The sequence below is a fragment of the Geotrypetes seraphini genome, chromosome 4, assembly GCF_902459505.1.
Source record: "Geotrypetes seraphini chromosome 4, aGeoSer1.1, whole genome shotgun sequence".
NCBI lineage: Eukaryota > Metazoa > Chordata > Amphibia > Gymnophiona > Dermophiidae > Geotrypetes > Geotrypetes seraphini.
In genome coordinates this window covers 171173896-171197081 of record NC_047087.1, presented here as the reverse complement: position 1 = coordinate 171197081, position 23186 = coordinate 171173896, and the positions used below count along the sequence as shown (strand labels likewise).

Here is a 23186-nt window from a genome sequence, read left to right as displayed (position 1 = left end):
AGTGAAGAGAATGTCTAAACATTTTAGTACTTTCACCAAAAATAGTAGTTGGGTTCTACCAGGTCACTAACCTATTACCTTGTGAGCTAATAGTACGTCAGTAGTTCCCAACCTTTTTAACATTGCAGCCCAGTACTAGATTTGCTGCCTGGTATTCTGCGATTCTTTAATGGAAGACAGAACTTCAAGAAAATGTTGAAAACGCAATTATTTATCAATGCCTTCATGTGTTAATGCTATTTTCTGTTAATGCTTTCCCATCCTGTAAATGTTTTTATGGGATTTTGTCTTTCCATCTTGTAGGATAAATTTAAAAGAAGGTTTTAATAATGATACTGTTAGTTAATGTTTTATTGTGTTTGTCTTGTTGAAATATGTTTAGCATTTTTAAATATGTATGCGTGTAATTTTGTAAACCGCATAATTTTTATGCGGTATATAAATTTTTAAATAAATAAACTGGTGTAACCTGACCTGGACTGGATGTATGGGATGGATTAAGCCTCACCCTAGTCAGAGTTTGTAAGGAAAAGCTAAGTGGTATATTATATATACCGTACAAACTCATTAACCGTGCAGATCTGCCCATGATAGCTTTCTACATCAGCCCCTGGATTAGGAGCTGAATGAGTGGGTAGTGGGGGTGGAGTTCTCTCTGAGGATAAAGGCATTGCTAGTAGAGTTCTGCAGGGATCAGTCCTTAGTCCGGCTCTTTTCAACATTTTTGTGATACTGTGGGAGGGTTCACAGGAAACGTTTGCTGGTTTACAGATGATACCACAATCGGCAACAGGATAGATACCCTGGAGGGTGTGGATAGCATGAGGGGACATGTAGTAAAGCTTGATGAATAGTCTTGAGTGTGCCAGCTAAAATGTAATGCTAAAATCTACAGGGTCATACATTTGAGCTGCAAAGTAGAGAATGACATGGTGACAAAATTCATCACCATTCCCATCCCTTGAATACCTATGAGATCCTGTCTGAGGTATTTTGGTTGAATGCCCAGTTGATAGTTCCTTTAAGGTATTTTCGACATTCGATGCTGGACTTTTCCCCCCTTTTAGACTATGCTAAAGTGGCACGGGCTTGGCACTCATATCCACCGTTTTCTGAAATTGCTGCACGGTCTCCTACCCAACCTGTCTTATTTTGAAATGGGATATAAATTACTTTGTCGGATGTATATAGCACCTTGGCATGCCTACTGCGCCACACTCGTCTGTGGGATCTTGTCCAAAATATGGCCACCCTAAAGCTACATTGGCTCACATGTTATGGGAATATACCTTGATCAGATACTTTCGCCTGGGTTAGCCATATGTGGAATGCCAGATGGCATTGTAACAGCTATAGTTTGTTATGGCTTTTTGACATTCAGCACCCACTACGCAAGGGCTATAAAGGTTTTTTGCGGCGGGCGATCCTTTCAGGCTTGAAAGCTATCCTTTTCCTTTGGATAAGGCCTCAAGGTCCAACTCATGGCCATTGGCGCGCTAGCATGCTTCACTTGTTGCTAATGGAGGCCATGTGTATATCTGATTGGGACACAAAGAAGGGACGAATGTTGCTCACTGTTTGGCAGTCCTTTTTAATTTTCCTTTTCCTTTTTTTTAATTACACTTTTAATATTCTTACCCCCTCCCCATTTTACTTACCTTTCTTGTTTACTTTACTATGCTTATTGTAGTTCTCCCCACTTCCCCTATGTATAAGTCTGTAATGTTTGTGCATTTGTTATAGTTAGTAACTGAGACCCCATTTTTAATTGTAAATCACTTTGAATTTATGATATTGTGATACATCAAAATTTTAATAAAACTTGAAACTTGAAACCTTGACCCCCACTACACGCAGTCGTGTTTTGTTAGGTAGGCCTTGAGCTGATTCATTGGTGCTTTGCTTTCTATGCAGTCCTGGAAGTAGGGGGGATTTTAGGGAGGTTGGGTTGTTATCTTATCATATTGCTGTCTCTTTGACATACAGTTGTGGTTGTGTATTTTCCTCTAAGTGCTATTTTGTTCCTGTATTACATTGTTCTCCATGATTGTATTTATTTACTCAGCTAATAAATATGATATATATATTTTATATATATATAAAAAGAAAATGACCCTATCATAGTACTGCATGAGAAACCACCTCTGTAATATCAGGATCTTCTTCACATGCATGCTGAAATATTAAATCCACACAGTGCTGTGTCGGGTCCACAACTTCTGCTTGTGTCCTTTTCTGAAATAAACAAGTTGGTCTTACATCAGTGATCTTCAATGGAGTGTTCATTGTCCGTTCCCACTTCCTTTTGTGCTGTTTTATACCCGTGGGTTCTCTGTCCTGTTGGACTTTTTGGTGTTGAAATATTAAATCCAAAATGTAGCTACTAACTGAAAAAAGGGATAGTTAACAACACTAAAGATATTACAGTGCCTCTGTATCGCTCCATGGTGCAACCTCACCTTGAGTATTGCGTTCAATTCTGGTCTCCTTATCTCAAGAAAGATATAGTGGCACTAGAAAAGCTTCAAAGAAGAATGACCAAGATGATAATAAAGGGGATGGAACTCCTCTCATATGAGGATAGACTAAAAAGGTTAGAGCTCTTCAGCATGGAAAAGAGAAGGTTGAAGTCTACGTATGATTGAAGTCTACAAAATCCTGAGTAGAACAGAATGGGTACAAGTGGATCGATTTTTCACTCCATCAAAAATTACAAAGACTAGGGGACACTCAATGAAACTGCAGGGAAATACTTTTAAAACCAATAGGAGGAAATATTTTTTCACTCGGAGAATAGTTCAGCTCTGGAACGCATTGCCAGAGGTTGTGATAAAAGCGGATAGCGTAGCTGGTTTTACGAAAGTTTTGGACAAATTCCTGGAGGAAAAGTCCATAGTCTGTTATTAAGACATGGGGGAAGCCTCTGCATGTCCTGGATCAGAAGCATGGAATGTTGCTACTCTTTGGGTTTTGGCCAGGTACTAGTGACCCGAATTGGCCACTGTGAGAATGGCTACTGGGCTTGATGGACCTTTGGTCTGACCCAGTAAGGCTATTCTTATGTTCTTATACAATATGATATATGCCATCATTTGTCCTTGTGGATTAATATATGTGGGAAGAAGCAGATGCCCCATACATATCAGATTAAATGAGCACAAATCTAGAATTTTGAATGGAGTCATTCAGGCACCACTAGTCCAACACTGACAAGATTTGACACACACAGTGGAGGATATCTGGTGGAGGACTATTGACCAGATCCAAGTTGGGTAGGAGGGAGGACATTATGAAAGAAGATTGAATTATAAAGAATAGCGCTGGATTTTCTCACTCAACACAGTTTAAATCAGGAAATCAAGTGGATGTCATTGCTCTAACTCCTGATTGGCAGTTGTCTGATGACGCATGCTTGGAGAGGTATTTAAATAGGAAATTAAGATACTGTGGCCATCTTTTTGATAAAAATTTCAAGTCGGGATGTGTGCAGTGAGATTGAAAGGGTAAGCTTGTTTACCGTCAATTAATTCCTTCATTATAAATCTTTTGTATTATAAATTTAACGGGAGAGAGTATCATCTATCTGTCTTAATACTACAGGGGACTATTCTTTTATATATATATATATATATATATATAATTCTTTATTCATTTTGAAACTTAAAATAGTGCATACATGAATACATTACAGAATATATTAAAAAAATAACACTTACAACTTTCAATAAAATATATAAATAATATTTTCACACACACACACACACAAGAAAACAATCCCAATATAATATCTCCCTCCCTCCCTGGATGTGTAAATTCTAATCAGGAGTAAAGGGAAGCATCATTCAAGTAGTATCAATAAAGTTAGTCAATGGACCCCATACCCGTTTAAACCATTTATTACCTCCTTGCATAAATATCATTTTTTTTTGTATCTATAAACTAGACATAATGAGTGCCATCAAAAAGTAAAATTCAAACGATAAAAATTTTTCCAATTTTTTGTGACCATTTGGATGGATACCCAACCGTCTGTTTTTATGTTTATCTATTGGTGGCTTAAGGGATAAAAATGACCCACAGATTTCAGTTTCATAATACTTTTCTTGAAAAAGCCAGGTGGTGAAACATGTCGAATGGGTCCCCTCCCAACGCAGATATAAAAAAGTTTGAATAAATGAAAATCAACCAAAAAAGCTAAGTTATTCAATTGATTTAATGAGAAGTTTGTTTTCACACTATCACTGTGGGTAGAAAGCACTTTCACAAGCAGATTTGATGATGACGTGTGTGCCCTAAGAACTGTTGCCTAGCTGTTGAAAATAGTGATTGGCTGGCTGGAAGCACTTCTGAGGAATCTGCAAATAATTATGATTGAGTTATGTTGAAGTATATATACTGTCGTTTACTTTAGTAATGGTAGATATCAGTGACATTTTAATACATTATGCATTTATGTATGTGTACTGTGTGAGTTAACTTCAGTGCAAAACCCCATTTCGAATCCTGCAACCAGTAACAAGCACCTGCTCTCATTTTCTGTTGCTCTCCTCTCTCTGATAAATTAAAATACTTTGGGACATGCCTTTTGGTTCTGCCCCATTATTCAGCGCTTCTGGAGGCGTATAATCTCAAGTGGAGAAGGCTTCATAAAAGGCAAGACAAATGATGGGTTGTATCCGTAGAGGTTTTATCAGCCGGAAGCCCGAAGTTATAATGCCGTTGTACAGATCCATGGTGAGGCCTCATCTGGAATATTGTGTACAATTCTGGAGGCCACATTACCAAAAAGATGTGCTGAGAGTTGAGTCGGTTCAACGAATGGCCACCAGGATCTCCCGTATGAGGAAAGGCTGAATAAATTGCAGCTATACTCACTCGAGGAACGTAGAGAGAGAGGAGACATGATAGAGACATTTAAATATATCACGGGCTGTATTGAGGTTTAGGATAATATTTTCTTTCTTAAAGGTCCCTCGGCCACAAGAGGGCATCCGCTGAAAATCAGGGGTGGGAAATTTCATGGCGACACCAGGAAGTTTTTCTTCACCGAAAGGGTGGTTGATCATGGGAATGAACTTCCACTTCAGGTGATTGAGGCCAGCAGCGTGCCAGATTTTAAAAGGAAATGGGATACACATGTGGGATCTCTAGGGGGGTAAAATCAAGGGGGGTGGGTCATTAGAGTGGGCAGACTTGATGGCTATGGCCCTTTTCTGCCGTCATCTTCTATGTTTCTATGTTTCTATATGTCAGGGTTAATTGGGAGAGTCTTACTCAGTACCCCGGACCACTTTGTCTTGGATTTGCCAGAGGCTTTTGGCCATTTACCTAGGGGGCATCGAGCTTTGTGTAGGAAGATGAGTTTACTGGCCAGGAAGATGAGTTTACTGGCCAGTGCTGGACGGTTCCGGACCCTCCGGCATATTGGCATTGGCGGAACCAATTGCATCTGTTGGTCATTTGGGAGGCGCGAGATGCTGGAGGGTCTAGGAAACGAAAGATGTTGTTTTTGAATATATGGGAGCCTTATCTGCAAGTCTTACATCCTAAGGGTCGCAGTGCGGTTTTAAGATGGGTGCTCTAATTTGTTAGTTAGTTGGGTTGGGAGAGTAATGGTGAGTACTAGTGGGGCGGGTTGGAGAGTATCATTGGGGGGAAGGGGGGGTTGAGAAGGGGAAATAGGGTGTATTGAAGGTTCTGGCAATTAGTCAAGATAGGATAAGTGGTTCAGATGGGGGGAAGGGGTGGTGTGACATTTTTGGGGTTCATAAGAGTACAGGGCTCTGGAGTACCTTTCCACCCTCATTAATCTCATTTGCCCTATGTAGAGAAGGAAGGGGAGGGAGTTTGGTTGATGTTACTCTTTCATTGTATATGCTTGTTCTATTATTGTATATGATGCATTATTATTTGTACTGTGCACCTTTGGGGTGCGCTGGTGTTGTATTTGCTTTGTTTGCATCAATAAAAATTGTTTGAACCTAAAATAGTGTATTTAAATAAAGCAAAACAAGAGTTTACATACTCTAATCTTCAGATGTGTGCATACCTAGATAACTGTGATCTTCTGCTGGTTAACTGCACATCAAGGGGGTGTCCTCCCCTTCCCCCTGGTCAGCTTTCAGTACATATTTTCCAGTGTCACTCAGTTCTGAAATATACCCCTGGTATAGGAGATATTGGATAATATAAATAAAGAGGATACACATATTGAATAAAAAAAAGTCATGGGAGATGTCTATCGGAGAATTAGCAGTACAGAAAGAAGGAGGTCCACAGTGCATGAGTTTGAGCTTGTGCCGGTAATTCTTTGCCTGGTAGACACCAGTGATATTTTAAATTTGTTATTCTGTACTCATAAAAAACTAAATAGAAACAGATGGGGGCAGGAAAGTTAGATAGATGAAGAAAGAGAGAGAGCAAACCAGGAGCCCAAATCTTAAACTTTACATCTGTCTCTCAAACCCACCGTGGCAGGAGGGTCTCCTGGGAGTGCAGTGGCAGCCCCCTCATTAGTGAAATGCTCACTTCTGTGAGGTCATCCATCAGCAGAGGGGAGGGACAGGCAGAGGGGCTGGACACAAACAGCTGATTCTAACAAGATGTTCACTTTGTAGAGCCTATATAGTAAAACAGGGTGTCATATCTCCAGCGTTGAGAGGATGAGATTTGGGCAAAGCAGTGAGTGAACTAGGAGCTCACATTTCAGACCCTGAGATTCATTTAGTGCCTAGAAAAAAAGAGCCAGAGAGGGACAGGGGGACAGGCTGAGAACTGTTTCTTTCCTTATGACATCGTGATCCACTGAAAGCACTTTACTCCCAGAGACACTCTTGGATTTTTAAGCAGGCATCTGTCAACAAGGCACTGCAAACAGCATCTCTGAAGTGAAAGAACTACAGGGAAAAACGCTGGACAGGACTTCATTCTCACTTCAGTTGCAGAGACACGTGTATATTGTTCTCAACTACAATAAAGATCACTTTGTGAACCCTGGGCTTCCAGTGAAGTTTAGCAAAACTCTGCACAACAGCCGAAGTTTTGGAAATAAGATGCTGAAGCTTCTTCTTGTCCTGTGCAGTATGCAGCTGTCCCTCAACAATGGACAGGTAAAGGGGTGAGAGGTTGGGGGGGTGGACATTAATCTTCACATACGTGACAGCTAGTTCGCATAGGAGCCAGCGCTGTGGGTGCTTGAGCACCCCTAAAATTGAGCAAACTCTGATTTATCCAGGGAGGAGTCATTTCCATTGGGTTTAATACTCCCAATCATTTTGAAAAGTTGGCTGCTATGCTAGTTTGTAATCTGGGAGAGGAGGGGGAGGGACGGTAATTGGAAGAGATAGCTAGTATTTTTTCATCAAACACAAACCTTTTCTTCAGTTTTAACTGTGAAATCAGAGTTGTCTGTTGATATGTTCCTTGGCTACATAGGATTTCTTCTTTTTCTTTTCAAATGTATTTATAGTATATCAATTACAAATCAAGCAACTGAATCTTGTACAGAAAAACAAGTCAATAACAGGAAAAAAAAAATCCCCAATTACAGTTACTCAGGAAAATAATAATGATAACAATTATATTTATTTAGCTCAATCCTCAAGTTTGAGATTCCAATATCATAATTAGGAGGCAGAAAGAAAAAAAGGGGAAAAGCGCGCAAAACAATTGAGCGCAAGGGTAATAGCGCAAAAGACAATTGAGCGCAAGGGTAACAGCGAGCAAGACAATTGAGCGCAGGGACAACTCAGCTCATTTGCTGTTTTGAGTGTGTCTTAGTGGCCTAATTTGTTTTGTAATATTTCTTGTGAATTTATAGACTATTTGGAGTTGCTTTGTTTAAAGACTGGAAAAGTGGTTAATAAGTGATTTTAAATACATATTCCACTCCAAATAGTTCCTAATACTGTAACTACTTTTTTGATCATTGCCAATACTGAGCCCACATTGCCCACAATGACTCTATGGTCCTTTACTGGGTGTTAACTCATAATATGGAAACCACTATGTTCTGCCTTCTCCAGGGCTGCCAAAATCAGCACCAGATACTGGCCATTGTTCGTCAGATGAAAAAACTTCTCTCCAGCCAGGAGGCTTCCTTCCATCAGAGCCTACACAACATGAAGAAGCAGCTGACTACGCTCCAGAGCAGCTTTCAGAAACAGACCTCAGTTAATAGTGGTAACATGTGACCCGGTCCATCAGACAAATTGAGGAGAAAACTTTAGTGGAGGATTTAGAGTGAAGAGAAAGGAAGTAGTCTTGTGCTTTGAATAAAGCCCCAAGGACCAGGGAAGCCAGAGATCAAATCTTGCTTATGTCATTAACATTCCCTGTGACTTGGGCAACTCACTTAAACTCCCAATGTCTCAAACACCAACTGAGCATGTGCAGTTGATGCTCCTTATGCAGGCGTATCATGAAACAGAAGTAGCAAGGTTGATATAATTAGAATACAAAGGTCTTAACCGTGATACCTCAGCCCCACCACTCCACCGCTATGTAAAATTTCTAAAGCAGGAAGATATTGTGGTGCTTCATCATTGGTAATTCGGTATAGATCGCCGTATGTGTATTCATATAGACGTATTTTTTATATATATTTTTTTGTTATGTTTTTTTCAATAAATAAAGTATATAAAAGTGTATTTCTTGTGAATTTATAGACTATTTGGAGTTGCTTTGTTTAAAGACTGGAAAAGTGGTTAATAAGTGATTTTAAATACATATTCCACTCCAAATAGTTCCTAATACTGTAACTACTTTTTTGATCATTGCCATTACTGAGCCCACATTGCCCACAATGACTCTATGGTCCTTTACTGGGTGTTAACTCATAATATGGAAACCACTATGTTCTGCCTGCTTTAGAAATTTTACATAGCAGTGGAGTGGTGGGGCTGAGGTATCACGGTTAAGACCTTTGTATTCTAATTATATCAACCTTGCTACTTCTGTTTCATGATACTCTATTTTTGAGAGGGTTGATAATATACTTTTGATATACACTGGTATTTGGACTAAACCTTATGCAGGCGTGGCACCTTAATTGGCACACATGTAGCTAACTAACCAATTAACATCAACCAACTTTAGATGTTAATTGATACCCATTAAAATTTACACTTGCATTTGGCTGCATGCTATACTATAAGGCAGTGTCTCGCAAACTTTGCAAAGCTGCAGCACACTAAACGTGGTGGCCACGGCTTGAGGACATCTGGAAGTATGTGGACATCAGCGCGAAGATATCACATGCATTCACGATGTCATCATGTCGATGTTTGCACATGCGCAAAGGCCCTTCAGATGGGCCCTGAGCTGCCAGTGGTGGAGGGGGATGCTAGAAAGAAAGAGGCATGGAGAGGAGGAGAGGCTCTGGTGCCAACTAACTGCCTATAGGATGTGCCTCTTATCACGAGAGGCACATCCCGTAGTCAGCCAGCGCCTCTTCTCCCCGGCGTCTCGTGGCACACCTGGAATCTCAGGCGACACACTAGTGTGCCATGGAACACAATTTGTGATACACTGCTATAGGGTATGGTGCCTAACTCTAATAGTATGAACTTGAAAGGGGCATTGCCATAGGCGCATCAGGGGTGTTCCAAAAAGTTCACACATATTTACAGAATACTGCTTTATCAGTACTGCCATACAAATTATAAGTATTATAAAGTGAAAAGCTGAGCGATGCTACACAATTAAGTTACTGCATGGCTCCAAAAGGTCAGTAGGGTTGAGCCTCGTTTACCTCATCATGGTCTAAGTCACAACGTCCAAGTTCCGTTGATCGTGGGCTGTATAACTGTATAACTGTATAAGTCTAAGCCGGCCCACGTCCCGCCCAACTCCCACCCTCGACACTCCTCCTGAAACACCCCATTTAGCTTTGGTCGTTCAGCGGCACAATGAAGGCCTAGGTCGTTTAGAAATACGTCCAAAACCCGTTTTTATTATCGGCACTTGGACGTATTTTGACAATGTTCATCCAAGTGCCGACTTAGGCCAGTTTTTGGACATTTTTCTCTTTCGTTTATGAGCCCCTAAGCTTATTCAGTCCCTTTAAATCATGTTTTCTTCCAGCCAATCAAACACCTCCCTCCTCATAATGTATGCTGTATGTAAAATTGCTTTGAAAGTACCACAGAACAGTATTATATAAAGATTCTAATAATAATAATCAAAATCATAATAATTTTAATCCATGATCTCCCTACACCCCTCATGCCATAGTATTTAGTATAAAAATCCAATGTTCTTTCAAATTAAACTGTTTGGCTAGATCTCCTCCTCATCAATGTTGCACGACACGTCCATAGTTTCCCCAAATTCATAGTTAGCTCATAGGCAAGGCTTCTAGATGAGTACAAAAAAAATGATTACAAGTCTGACTTTAATACGGATGAGTATGCATGAGCACAAATGGAGAAGGACTGAATATTTGAAAAAATTTCAGAAAACAATTTTTAGATATATGTTGAGTGAAATGGTATGGTGGCTTTTCAAGGTAATATATAGAAATAAATTTTAAAAAATCAAAGGAAATAAGGTTTTTATTTTTTTGGACTAACTTTTTATTGGACTAACTTAATGGATTTTATTATTAGTTAGTCCAATAAAAATAGGTATTATCTTATTTCCTCCCCCTCCCCCCTCCCCCCCTTTTTTTTTTTTTTTTGCAAAGCCACATTAGGCTTTTTTATTTCCATCCACGGTGGTATTAGCTCATAATTCCTATGAGTGTCGGACTAGTACCATCGTGGCTGGCAATAAAAAGGCCTAATGTGGCGTCGCAAAAAGGAGGGGGGAGGGTTTTTGTTTGTTTGTTTGTTTTATTTAGATATATGTTAAAATGGGCCATAACTGAATATTACTTAAGGGCAATATCTCTTGGGTTGATCATTTCTATCCAAAATGATGCCTAAGGAAATCTCTACAGGCTCAATAAATTACTATGAAACTAAAGTAATATAGGATCAAAAATAAAGAAAAAGAAACATGATGAAATGTAATAATATCATGAACTGCAAACAGAATAAAATGACTGAGTGATAAAGACAAAGCAGTGCCACAAATGGTGACTTTATAAAGGCTGTGAGCGCACTGTGAATATGAAGCAAGTTATGATGAAAATGAAAAGAGCTATTTGATGATGAATAAAAGAAAAGGTCTATCAAAAGTGTAGTTTAAAATAAATAGAAATCTTTTAAGATAAGTTAGGGCTCCTTTTACTAAACCGCGGAAGAGCTTCTTACTACAGGCCAGCGAGGTAAATGCTACCTTTCAAATCAAAAGCTGCATGTTAGTGAACAAGCTTCAACTAAATGCATCCAAAACCGAACTACTCTGGATTCGCAAAAAAACTGCTCCCACCCTCGCCCAGTCTTCTCCTGGGATAATTCAACCCTCAAAGCTAAGGACCAAGTATGCAGCCTTGGAATCACCCTAGATTAGTGCTGCCCGATTCATGATTCGAATCGGTTCAAAACAAAAAAAAAATCGGCTTCCCAATTCGGACCCTCCCCCCTCACCCCCTAAAGCAGGAGCGGCAGTGCTGCTCTTGCTGGCCAGCCGCTGCCACATCTGCTTTAGAGGGTGAGGAGGGAGGGTCAGTCAGGAAGTGCTGCTGTCGGCTTCCCCCCTGGCCTCCCCGCACCGTTTACCTTATAGCTTCAGCCTGCAACGAAGATCGCAGTTACAGCGTCTTTGCAAAGTGCTTTAAGCTGTTTCCTCCACCACGATCCTGCCTCTGACGTCATTATTTTATAAGTAATTCATTGATCTATAGGAAGCCAATGGGCGTTAATCAAAAGTGGTGTGACATGATCGAATTTTCGAGCTTTTGAAATGATTTTAATGGCAGTATTTTGAATAATTTGGAGGCGTTTTATTTCTTTCTTAGTGATGCCTTTATATAATGCATTGCTATAGTCTAGACGTGAAATGACTAGCGAATGAATAAGCGTATTTAAAGAAGTTTGGTCTAATAAAGTAGCAAGCAGTAAAGACCCACCTTTTTACCTGACGCTCTTAAAGACACCCTCTCCTCTATTTCTACCCTTCCACTTGACTTGTAGCTGAAACTAAGGCCCAAATTCTCTAACTGGCGCCTAATGTTAGGCACCTATTTCGGAGGTGCCCATCTAGATAGGTGCCTATCTAAATCGATTAACAAACTCAATTAAGCTTTGTAATCAGCAATATGAGTACCTATCAAGAAAGAGCGATTCTGCAACAAGGCGCCTCTAATAAGTTAGGTGGCCTTCAAAAAAGTAGGCGCTATGCACGTTAGGCATGGGCGTGGCTACATGTTAGGCGCCTTGTTGCAGAATCGCTGCTCTTAAGTGTGCTTAAGCGCTCAGCTAGGCGCCTAACTTTTAGTTGTGCCCAGAGCTGGCCTATTTCTTGGGCACCTCCAAAATAGGCTTCGCTCAGTGTGATTCATTAAACAGCACCCGATTTTACTTGAATCACGCTGAACAGTGCCTAGATAGGCGCCTAACTTTTGGGTGCTTCTTATAGAATTTGCCCTTTGGTCTCTATGCGCAACCTCTGTTCTAAACTACACAAGATCATGTCACCCTACTACATGTACCTACACCAAGAGTGCCTTAAATTGTCCTATGCACCGAATGTATTGTATTTCTAGCTGCTAGACTTATAGTGCTTCATCGTTTACCATTCTACTGTGCTCAGTCCTCAAAACACGTATTCAGTTCTCCATGCAATACATAGGTGAAAAGGATTAGGTCCCAATTCCTGCCCCATACTTTCTCTGCCTCTGTCATTTGAAAGTCAGATGCATCTGGGGACATATTGTAGAGGCAAGAAATGATCTCCAAACATGTCCAATTTTATTATGAGCTTCACATCTTTTATATCATTCTAAATGAATCAGTGTTGTCAGCATGTGACGTAAACACAAACCATATATGGACACAGGTCACATGAAACTTTAAAGACATCAGCATTTTTTTCTATCTCTGGCTGGAGTCCAAAAGGTCAGAAAAGCCTTGGGCCAGCAAAGCCTTTTAACTAAAGCTGTTTGCAAATATGGCTTTTAAAAACAATTGAATTCACTTCACAACAAGTTAAGAACATATCTTTTCAAACATAAATGTCCTTGTACTCTCTTCAAAGAAGGAAAGACAAACAGGGTCTGGCTTTCTTACAGCTTCAAAACATTCTATGGAAAACTACCAAGATACTGATACGTGTCCCTTCAATAGGAATTATCTCACTGTTGCTGTTCATCTTTGAATATGTTCTATATTTCTATATGTGAATTTGCAACTTTGTTGTTAACCTTCTACTGTGTATGTAAACTTGTAACCCATTCTAGGCTCTTCTGGGAGGAGGGGCTAGAAAAATCGACTAGAGAAATAAATAAAGTAAAGCATGTGTGAAAGGAAAGTATTATGAAAAGATGGTACAGCAGAGTTGGCTGGCAATGACCAAAACAGAAAAGCAGTATGTTTAAAAAGTAAATCTAAGAGGACAGGCTCCATTTACGTGCATGCAAAGGAAATTGCAATCACTTTTTTGAAAAACACTGGGAGTCATTTTGAATACAATTAGGGAGACAGAAGCCAATCAGTATATCTTATATTGGAAGGTTTTATGAAGATCTTTTAATTTTTTTTTCATTCTGAACTTAATTACAATCCTAGGGATCTATTTTTTGCCAAAATCAGCAAAGGTTAGTTGAGAAGGCATTTAAAAACACCCCCCCCCCCCCAACTTTTATCTACATTTCTCTAAAAGCTAAAGCTGCTCTTGAAATTACACATCCAGTATGTAAACAAAGTGACTTGTGAGAAACCAATACAAAAGAATGCAGAAAAAATACTGTAATAACTAAATGCACTTCTATTTGTCATCAAAAACAAAACAGGCACATTTGTGTATCACAGATACTAATACAGAGGCATTACAACAAGTGCCCAGAGAAGCAGAGCAGCCAATAGAGTGGCATATGTCCAACCTATAGACATTTAACTGTACCTAAATTAAGCAAAGAAATTCCTGAGAGCAGCATAGGGGGAGGGCCCATTTTTTGTAATGCCCCCATATACATACATAATAACATAAAAATTGTGTGTGGTAAGTGCCTAAATTCCCTGGGAATTTAAAATAGGCATATGTATGATAACTTTTATTTTGAAAATTTGTGGTACCTACACAGGGGAAACTATGTGTCAGGGGCGTAGCTACTATTGAGTGAGCCTGACAGAATACCCAGGACTACCCAATAGTAGGGACTGCTTGCTGTTCCACCCCTACTCCTGCCTGTTCTGGCATCTCTCTCTCCATTAAGGTCATCTTCCCTTTCTCTCCCCCTCCCCCCACCAGTCTGAAATCTGCCTGAGGCAGTGAGATAAACAGACTGTTGCCAATAGGGCCTTTCTACTGCTGCATCCTGCCTCTGATGTCACTTCCTATGTAGGGGATATGGCAGTGGAAAGGCCTTGGTAGCACTAGTAAAGAGCCTGTTTGTCTCATTTCCTCAGCCAGCCAGCCACCCCCTCGAGTCTCGAGAGCTGTGGTGGGAGGAAAAGGGGGAACAAAGTTAGAGAGATGCTAGATCAGATGGGGAGGGGGAGAAGGAGGAGTGATACCAGACTTGCAGGGGAGAAAGAGAGGAGAGGTTAGAGATGCAGGGACAGAGGAAGACAGGGATACTAGGCCTGTATTGTTGGGGGGATAGGAGGAGTTAGAAAGATGCAAAGATAGAGAAAGACAGGGATACCAGACCTGAGGTTAGAGAGATGCAGAGGAAGAGATGGATACTGGACTGGGGGATAGAGAGGAGGGGTTAGAAAGATGCAGGGGCAGGGAAAGAGAGAGAAACCAGATCTGTGGTGGGAGGTTTGAGGCAAAGGGAAGAGAGAGTTCTGAGGAAGAAAAGGTGAGGGATGATGCTGGATCCAATGGGGTAGAGTGGAGGGAAGAGATACAGAGACCAAATAAGGAAGAGGAGGAAGAATGTTTAACCCCAGAGTAAGTAGGGGGAAATGAAAGAGAGAATGAGAGAAACTGACCGGACATTGAAAGGTAGAGAATGATGCAATTAATTACTTCAGTAAAAAAAACCAAAAAAAAACACAACTTTATTCCTACCTTTGTTGTTTCTCTTTTCTCCTTTTCTCTGTAATCTCTTTCCAGGGTCTCTTGTTCTTTTGATGTTTCTTCTTTCTATATGTTCACTCTCCAGGAATCAGGCATGGTGCAAAAAAAATTATTTCAGTTAGAGCACTGTATCACAAACTGTGTGCCCCACGAGATTTCAGGTGTGTAGCAAGAGGCACATCCCAGTCAGCCACCGCCAGCACCTCTCATCCTCCCTGGTGTCTCTTCTCCTCTCCACGCCTCTTCTTTTTCAGGACCTCCTACTGGCAGCCAGGGCCCCATCTGGAGGGCCTCTATGCATGCTTGGATGTTGACGTGATGACTGTGAATGATGTCATCACGGCAACATCCACGCACTTCCGGATGTCCTCAAGCTGCTAGTTTAGTGTGCCATGGCTCATAAAGTTTGCGAGACACTGAGTTAGAGCATAAATGGATAAGCAAGTCCTACTGCTGAATGTGCTGCTGTGGGGTTTAATGAATTAAATAGCCTAATACAATCCATATAGCTTTTACAAATATATGGACATGTAAATATAAATAACTCAAATACTGTGTGCAATTCTGTAACTGCATCTCAAAAAAGATAGCAGAATTAGAAAAAGGTACAGAAATGGGGTGACAAAAATGATAAAGGGGATGGGACGACTTCCCTAAGTGTAAAGGCTAAAGTGGCTAGAGTTCTTCAGCTTTGAGAAGAAATTGCTCAGGGGAGATATGATACAGGTTTATAAAATACTGAGTAGAGTAGAACATGTAGTTGTAAATCACATGTTTACTTTTTCCCATAATACTAGGACTAAGGGGCATGCAATGAAACTACTAAGCAGTAGATTTACAACCAAACAGCGAAAATATTTCTTCACTCAATGTGTAATTAAACTCTGGAATTTGTTACCAGAGAATGTGGTGAAAGGCAAAGCAGTTAGTGTAGCAGGGTTTAAAAAAAAAAGTTTTGGATAATTTCCTAAAAGTAAAATCCATCAGCTAATATTAATATGGACTTGGAAAATCCATTGCTTATTCTTAGGATAAGAAGCATAAAATCTGTTTTACTCTTTGGAATCTTGCCAGGTACTTGTGACCTACGCTGGCCACTTGGAAATAGGATACTGGTCTTGATAGACCTTTGGTCTTTCCCCTTTATGGCAACACTTATGTTTTTTTATGTACCAGCAGCCAGCAAATGCATAATTTGCTTAGAATATCAGCCCCAACATAGGCAGTGGCATGGGGTGAACCACTGAAGCAATAGTCTTATCGATATTTTGCCCAACTTAACATCAGCAGCTAGAGAGTTTGGATTGAGGCTGAGGATTGGTTTTTTTTACCTCTCCAACCAAACAAGTGTTCCACTGCCACTGAGCCTAAACATTTCTCTAATTAATATAAATTTTACATGGTAATGCAGCCTGCTAACCCAGCTTTCTCCCTCCCTTTCTTCTTTGTCTTAGAAATGTGCCCTCAGCTGGCAGCTCCTCTTCATGGAAAAAAGCTGGGGAAGAAGGTGAATATAGGTCATGAGGTGCACTTTCTGTGTGATCCTGGGTTTCAACTAGTAGGATCAGAAACTCGTGTGTGTCAGCGGAATCACACATGGAGTGGGCAGCAGCCTTTCTGCAAAAGTAAAGTATCCCACACTGAGAATTTATTTTATAACCGAATGATCTCTGCTTTCCTTCCAGGCCCTCTCTATTACGGGGCCCAGCCAGCAATGAGACCACACCGCTCTCTCCCTTTCAATTCTGTGGCCTCCTGGCATCTGCTCTCCTATCTTTGAACCCCATCCTTCTCTGGTGTACCTTACAAGCATCCCCAGCGATTCATTTTTGCTACCAGTGTCGGCCTCCCAGGTTCCCTCTGCCGTGTCCCGCCCTTGCTAATGTCGCTTTCCTATTTCCTATCCAGCTAGACGCAGAAGAGGGAAGTCTAGGAGGCTGGTGCTGGCTGCAAAAATGAGTTGCTGCTGGCACCAGAGATGCCTGTAAGGTACACCAGGGAGGGATGGGGTTCGGAGATAGAGTAGGAGGGCAGATGCCGGGGAGGCCATGGAGGAGGATGCAGAGTAGATATAAAAATCTGTAATTTTTTCATATCTCCAGGAGGGGGTGTGGAAAGGCCCATCCGAGTTAACTGTGGGCCCATCTAAAATATTGGATCTGCCTACGCCACTGAGTCAAACACAGAAGCTACTGGTTCAATCAAGACATCAGTCCATTAGGGCTCCTTTTACTAAGGTGTGCTAGCGGTTTTAGTGCACGCTACAATACCGCACATGCTAAACGCTGACGCCTCCATAGAGCTGGCGTTAGTATTTTTTGTTTAGCGCTTGGTTAGCGCGTGCTACTCTTTAGCACACGCTGAAAATACTAGCGCATCTTAGTAAAAGAAGCCCTTAGTGTAGCCTTCTTCAGTCTCCTCACATTAGAGCAACTTTTCAATTTATATTTTGGTGTAGCCTGACAGCAACAAAAAACATGACAACAGAAAAATATTATCTTGGCCTATATGTCTGCCCATCCACACCATTGGGATAATTTTATAGATTCCTGTGTGCCCATATACTGGTATGCCAATATGCATCCATATAATGTCTCTTATGAAATTATCCCATGCATGTGACGGTTAGATTGTGTTCTGAGGTGGAGTTTGAGCAGAGTTGCAATGCAAGCATACAGTTGTAATATGTGGTATATTTTGCCCTGTTGTTTTACTGCTGACAAAAATAATAAAAAGTATGAAAGATTTTTCACCAATCTGTATTTGTGGAGGCACACAAATTTAGCAAGTTGGTTTGTTGAAGCGGAGTCACATTGGAGAACGGTGTGGCATCTCATTCTCATTCTTGGCTCTCTTTGCCTGCCCGCTTCGGCCTTCTGAACCTGCCTCAAGTGCTACTGCACTGAAGGCATGCTTCTTCTTTTGTTGCCCAAGGTCTCTCGCTGTAGTTTCCGGCCCAGAAACAGGAAGTTCTGTCAGAGGAGGAGGGATGCTGCACAGTGAGACTTCAGGTGATGGGAGCAGCACTTGAGGAAGGTTTCAGGTGGGCAGGTGGACGGAGTTGAGAGTGAGAAAATGCTTATCATGGGAGAGGGTTGTATGAGGACCATAATGGAGGACTGCCAGGGCCGTATGTAACCCATAAGCTGTGTGTTGGAAACCACTGCTTGCCCTGGGAATGGTACCTTTCAATGTTGCTACTATTTGGATTTCTGCCAGGTACGTGTGACCTGGGTTGGCTACTGTGGAAACAGGATACTGGGCTAGATGGACCATTGGTCTGACCCAGTATGGCTATTCTTATGTAAGTGTTTAACCTATCCCAGTTTCTTCAAATTTTCCTTCATATCGTGCCAACACCTCACTTCAAACTTAGTCACAATAGCCCCGATTTTAGACTTCAGACAAGAAAAGAACAATTTAAAAGAGGCATCTAATTGCCTCTAATAACACATTCCTATCTAGGGTTTGAGACATCCAGGCTTTTCTTTCATTGCTTTCAATGGAAGTAAAACTCAGATGTGTCAATTAATTCTCCTTTTTCTGGAGTCATATGGTAGAAGTAAAACCCACATAGCTTATCAGATGGTAACCTTATTCATATGAATCATTGCTGGTTTCTTCCACTTCTCAAATGAGCCCCTAGACCTTTCCTCCTTCTGGAAGGGGCCTGGAAAGTGTAACGGTTCTAGAGCACTCTGCATAGCAGCGACTGATGTCAGAAACAGTAAAATTATACTGCGTATTGTACAGGCTCTGGAAATCTCTACAGGTAGCCCTACTGCAAGAGTCCGGTTGCCCTGCATATTTTTTTTGCAGAAGGAATTTTTGAAAACCTGGAGCTAGTCCAGAACTGAAACCCATACACAACTGTGGAATACCTAAATTGAATGATATCAGAGTTGGCATACAGGGTAGTATGTTGTTGTTTTTTTTATTGTGACCCTAGTCAAAAATAAATCAGTATAACTATGCTTGAGAATAATGCAGTAAATTCTTTTGTTACACAATTTTAAGCTTCATTGATGTGATCATAGAATATAGGTTAAACTTCTGCATTGTTGATACATGAACCTCTACCAACAGATTTTAAAATCAAAACATTGATGTGAGTTAAACAGGAAGCTTGCTTCTTTATAGATGAAGTGACACCGAGCAACTCTTCGTTCAGCCACCCCCCACGCTGCACAAATGATCAAGGTTCTTACCACTGCCTCTGTGACACTGGATTCAGGATAAAATCTGGCATCTGTCAAGGTAACTTCAAATGAGAAAGAATATAGTACCAGATAAGACCAATATCCATGTGACCTCTAGCTTTATTTTCATTTCCTTTTGTCACATCCATTTTTAGGTCAAAATGCCATTGCAGGGCCTCGCCATCCATGGAAAGAGCAATTGTCTTGGTGGGGAAAGGACCAAAACTAGTGGGCGAACCAACAGTACAATAGAAACTGATCTAAATTGGGATTCTCAGTTTTGACTAAAGCTGAATCAGCAGCCAAAATTTGTTAATCAGTTTCAGCTGAAACCCAAACTGAAAATGAAAATGGTACCCCCCCCCCCCCAGCAGATACTGGGTTTAGACAGTTTGCCCTGCCCCCAGATGAAAGCAGGTGCTGCCAAGCCAGCCCCCTCAATCACCCAAAGGCCCTCCCCATGCCTACCTTTAACTACCCTGGTGGTTTGGTGGCTACTTCAACAACCATTTTATTTATTTTATTTTACAGGTGCTTTATTGATGTGGAGTGCTTTTTAGTAGAGAGCCATCCAGTTGCCATTTCATTTATCTGAACAAAAAAGCTTAAGAATAAAAAGAGACGCCTTCGATTACAAATTAAAACATAGACACAAGCTGAAAAGATGAGTTTAAATAAGTAACACATGTGACAGACATCTTTTTCTAGAAGAGAAGCTTATTCTGGATGTCTCCATATACTGTATTAAGCAGATCTTCTCTAGATTTCGTTCCATCTAATTGCACCACATCAACACTGAGATCTTCCATTATCTTAAGTTTAATATACATGGGCCAGACATGACCATCAAACAGTCCAGGTGGATCAGGAACAGTGTAGTTTCTTGAACTTCTTCTCTTTTTGCATTCTTCATAGGGAATAGAAAGAAAGCAACCATTTTTATGGAGGAACCAGTGGTGGGCAGGAACGACTGGAATAGCTTCTGCCATGAAGATGGCACTAGACCACCAGGGCAGTTAAAGTTGGGCCCAGGGAGGGCCCTCGTGTGATTGGGGGGGGGGGGGGGGGGGGGGCGCTGGCTTAGTGGCACCTGTTCTCTTCCAGAGGGGCAGAGTGGGGCAGGTAGCTAGCCCAGTCTGGCCTGGCCTTTTGTGACCTGATCATTGCGGGGGAGAAGGAAGTAGTGGAGGTGACAACATCAAAAGATATGCTCTGAGGGGAGGTCCTGGGGCCCAGAGGACTCAGTCTGCTGTTGGGGGGGGGGGGAGAAGGCCTAATTTTAGCCAAAATGTACTTGGATTTTGGGCCTGTTTCTGCGCTGAAACTGAACCCAAAATATGGTTGGCCTCTAAAGCACAACCAGCTTCTTTGCAGGGTCAAAGAGAGAATCCAGAAGTATGGTTCTTTTCCCCTGAAGGATGGCAATTGAGGGCCATAGCAGGAAGCAAACATTGGTAAGCTGCTGCCACTTTTCTGTTTCCTTTTGCTGATTTGTTGTGGTGAGCAGAATGAGTCAGTCAGCCGCTCAAAAATGCCTCCTTTTGACTCCTGTCTGTGGCAGAGAGAGGAGTGATAGGGAAGAAGAAAGTGTTGAGAAAATAGGCATAAATGAAAGGTATAAGTAAGGGCAGGGTTACCATATTTGATGATGGAAAAACCCAGATTCATGGACCTGCCCTGTTCCGTCCCCAGCCCCCAAAAGCACATCTCTTTTTTCCTGATCTCCAGGCCGCATCTGGAGGGCTTCCAGCATGTGCGGATTCATGTGGCATCATTCGTGCATGCTTGTTGAAGGCCCTCTAGATGGGGCTAACATTTCGGTTCACCCATTTAGGCCAAGTTCTTTGCCATATGTAACCACCATCTTGATCTTTGAACTGAATAGGTAAAGGTGAAATAGAAAACCTGATTAACATAACAAGGAAAACCAGGCTGAAATTGTTGTGCGTGGATTGGGCGTGTCCATTAAGAGACTTAGGAGATACTGTTAGTGATTGAAATTTTTTTTTTCTTTACCTTTGCCCTCATATACAGTAATTTCTGACAATTGTGCCATGTTTATGTCTGATGAATCCAAGTTTAGGCAAGTGCTTTGATTCAGAAATTAAATTCTGGCTTAAACTGACTTATTGGATAAAAGGAGAATGCTGTATGAGTGGATTTCTTGTGCCATTGTCCTCCCAGATCAAGCTGGTCCCAGTCCTGTTCCACATACAAATTCTAAAATTATACTAAAAGTAACCTGCCTTGGTGTCCACTGGACAAAAAGAAAAATTACATTAAAAAATTCTAAAGAATATCAGGCCATTTGTGAGCTAATGATTAACTGAAAGTGGGTCATACAGAAAAGGCAATGAACCTAAATTTTTAAGTTAATCTATTACAAAATGATTGAAGAAGAAAAGATTTCATGTTTTTGGATTGGTCAAGTTAAAGCCCCGGCCTAAACTGTATGGAAATTACTGTGGTAAGTAGCTCATGATGAACAAGATGAAATGGTTCTTTATTTGGAAGAATGGGCCAAAATTCTTCAATGGCAGAGATTCTCAATTCAGATCTTGGGACATACTCTGCCAGTCAGGTTTTCAGGATATCCACAATGAAAATGAATGAGACAGATCTACATGTGCTGATCCATTGTACAACTCATGTATATTCATTGTAGGTATCCTAAAAACCTGCAATTTCAAGTGACACAGCACATTCTTAGTTTTGCCAAAACACAGCCCATGTTGGTTCACTTGAAATTGTATACATCGTTTGGCATGTATTTTATTCTTTGGGTCATTTGTCGTTATATACATTTTGGTTGATTTTATGTTATTTGGACTCTGATGTTTTTTCTTCAAATGTGTTTCCTGAATCAAGCATATTGATGCTTTTAAACGTAACACCTCCTTCACTACACATTTTCTTTTAAAGGAAGAATTCAGGCCTCTAGCATTGATAGTTACCACGTTCAACTCAAACATTCTCAGATTACTCTTTTACCCCACCCTCTTGCCGTTCATCTGCAAAACAAAGGATATCCCATTCATACACACTCTCAACACTCTCACATAGAGCTAGATCAGACACAGGCAACTCCGGTTCTCAAGGGCCGGAATCCAATCAAGTTTTCAGGATTTCCCCAATGAATATACATTAGATCTATTTGAATGCACTGCTTTCAATGCAATTCATTGGGGAAATCCTGAAAACTCGATTGGATTCCAGCCCTCGAGGACCGGAGTTACCCATGTCTTGGCTAGATTTACAAAGGGTACGGATTGGATCCGATCCAATCCATGTCCGGGAGTCTGATTCATGAGTCGCCCTCATGCAAATGAAGGCAATCGGAATCACGCCCCATCCAACTGTCGGGATCGCTCTCTAGCGATCCCTATACATGCGCAGACCATCTGTAGATGGTTTGTGCATGCTTAAGAGCAGTGACATTTTTTTTACTTTATTTTTTTATTTTCACTTTTTCTTCGCGAGCCCATGGTTTTAACCCACTTTAAACCCGTGGGTTAAAACCATGGGCTTGTAGTGCGGGGAAGGGCAGGAGAGCAGGGTGGCCAGTCGGGGCGGCAGGAGAGATTTGGGGCAGGCAGGAGAGAACCGGAGATTTGGGGCAAGCAGGAGAGAGCAGGAGATTCAGGTCAGGCAGGAGAGAGCAGGAGATCGAGGCTGAGAGCAGAGAAGCAAGGCAGAGAGCAGGGTGACAGAAGGCAGGGCAATCGGAAAGGACCTCAGCGACTGGTCCTCAGCAGTCGCTTATTTTTGGATTGGCCAGCCCAGTCAGTGTTGCTTTTTTATTTTAGTGAATCACTTCCTGCCTGCATTTGAATGCCGTACCCCTCATTTGCATGTGCG

At 41.3% G+C, this 23186-nt stretch overlaps 1 protein-coding gene across 2 annotated transcripts in view; it reads left to right on the top strand.

Moving 5' to 3' along the window:
• The first annotated feature begins 6770 nt into the window (after positions 1-6770).
• FBLN7 (fibulin 7) overlaps positions 6771-23186 on the top strand; it is a 31368-nt gene continuing 14952 nt past the window's right edge. For both annotated transcript variants that reach the window (XM_033943046.1, XM_033943047.1), the window contains exons 1-4: positions 6771-7109; positions 8025-8181; positions 16584-16754; positions 19270-19386. In XM_033943046.1, the coding sequence (XP_033798937.1) occupies positions 7053-7109; positions 8025-8181; positions 16584-16754; positions 19270-19386 (502 nt within the window). In that variant the 5' untranslated portion in view covers positions 6771-7052. The remainder of the gene's footprint in view (positions 7110-8024; positions 8182-16583; positions 16755-19269; positions 19387-23186) is intronic.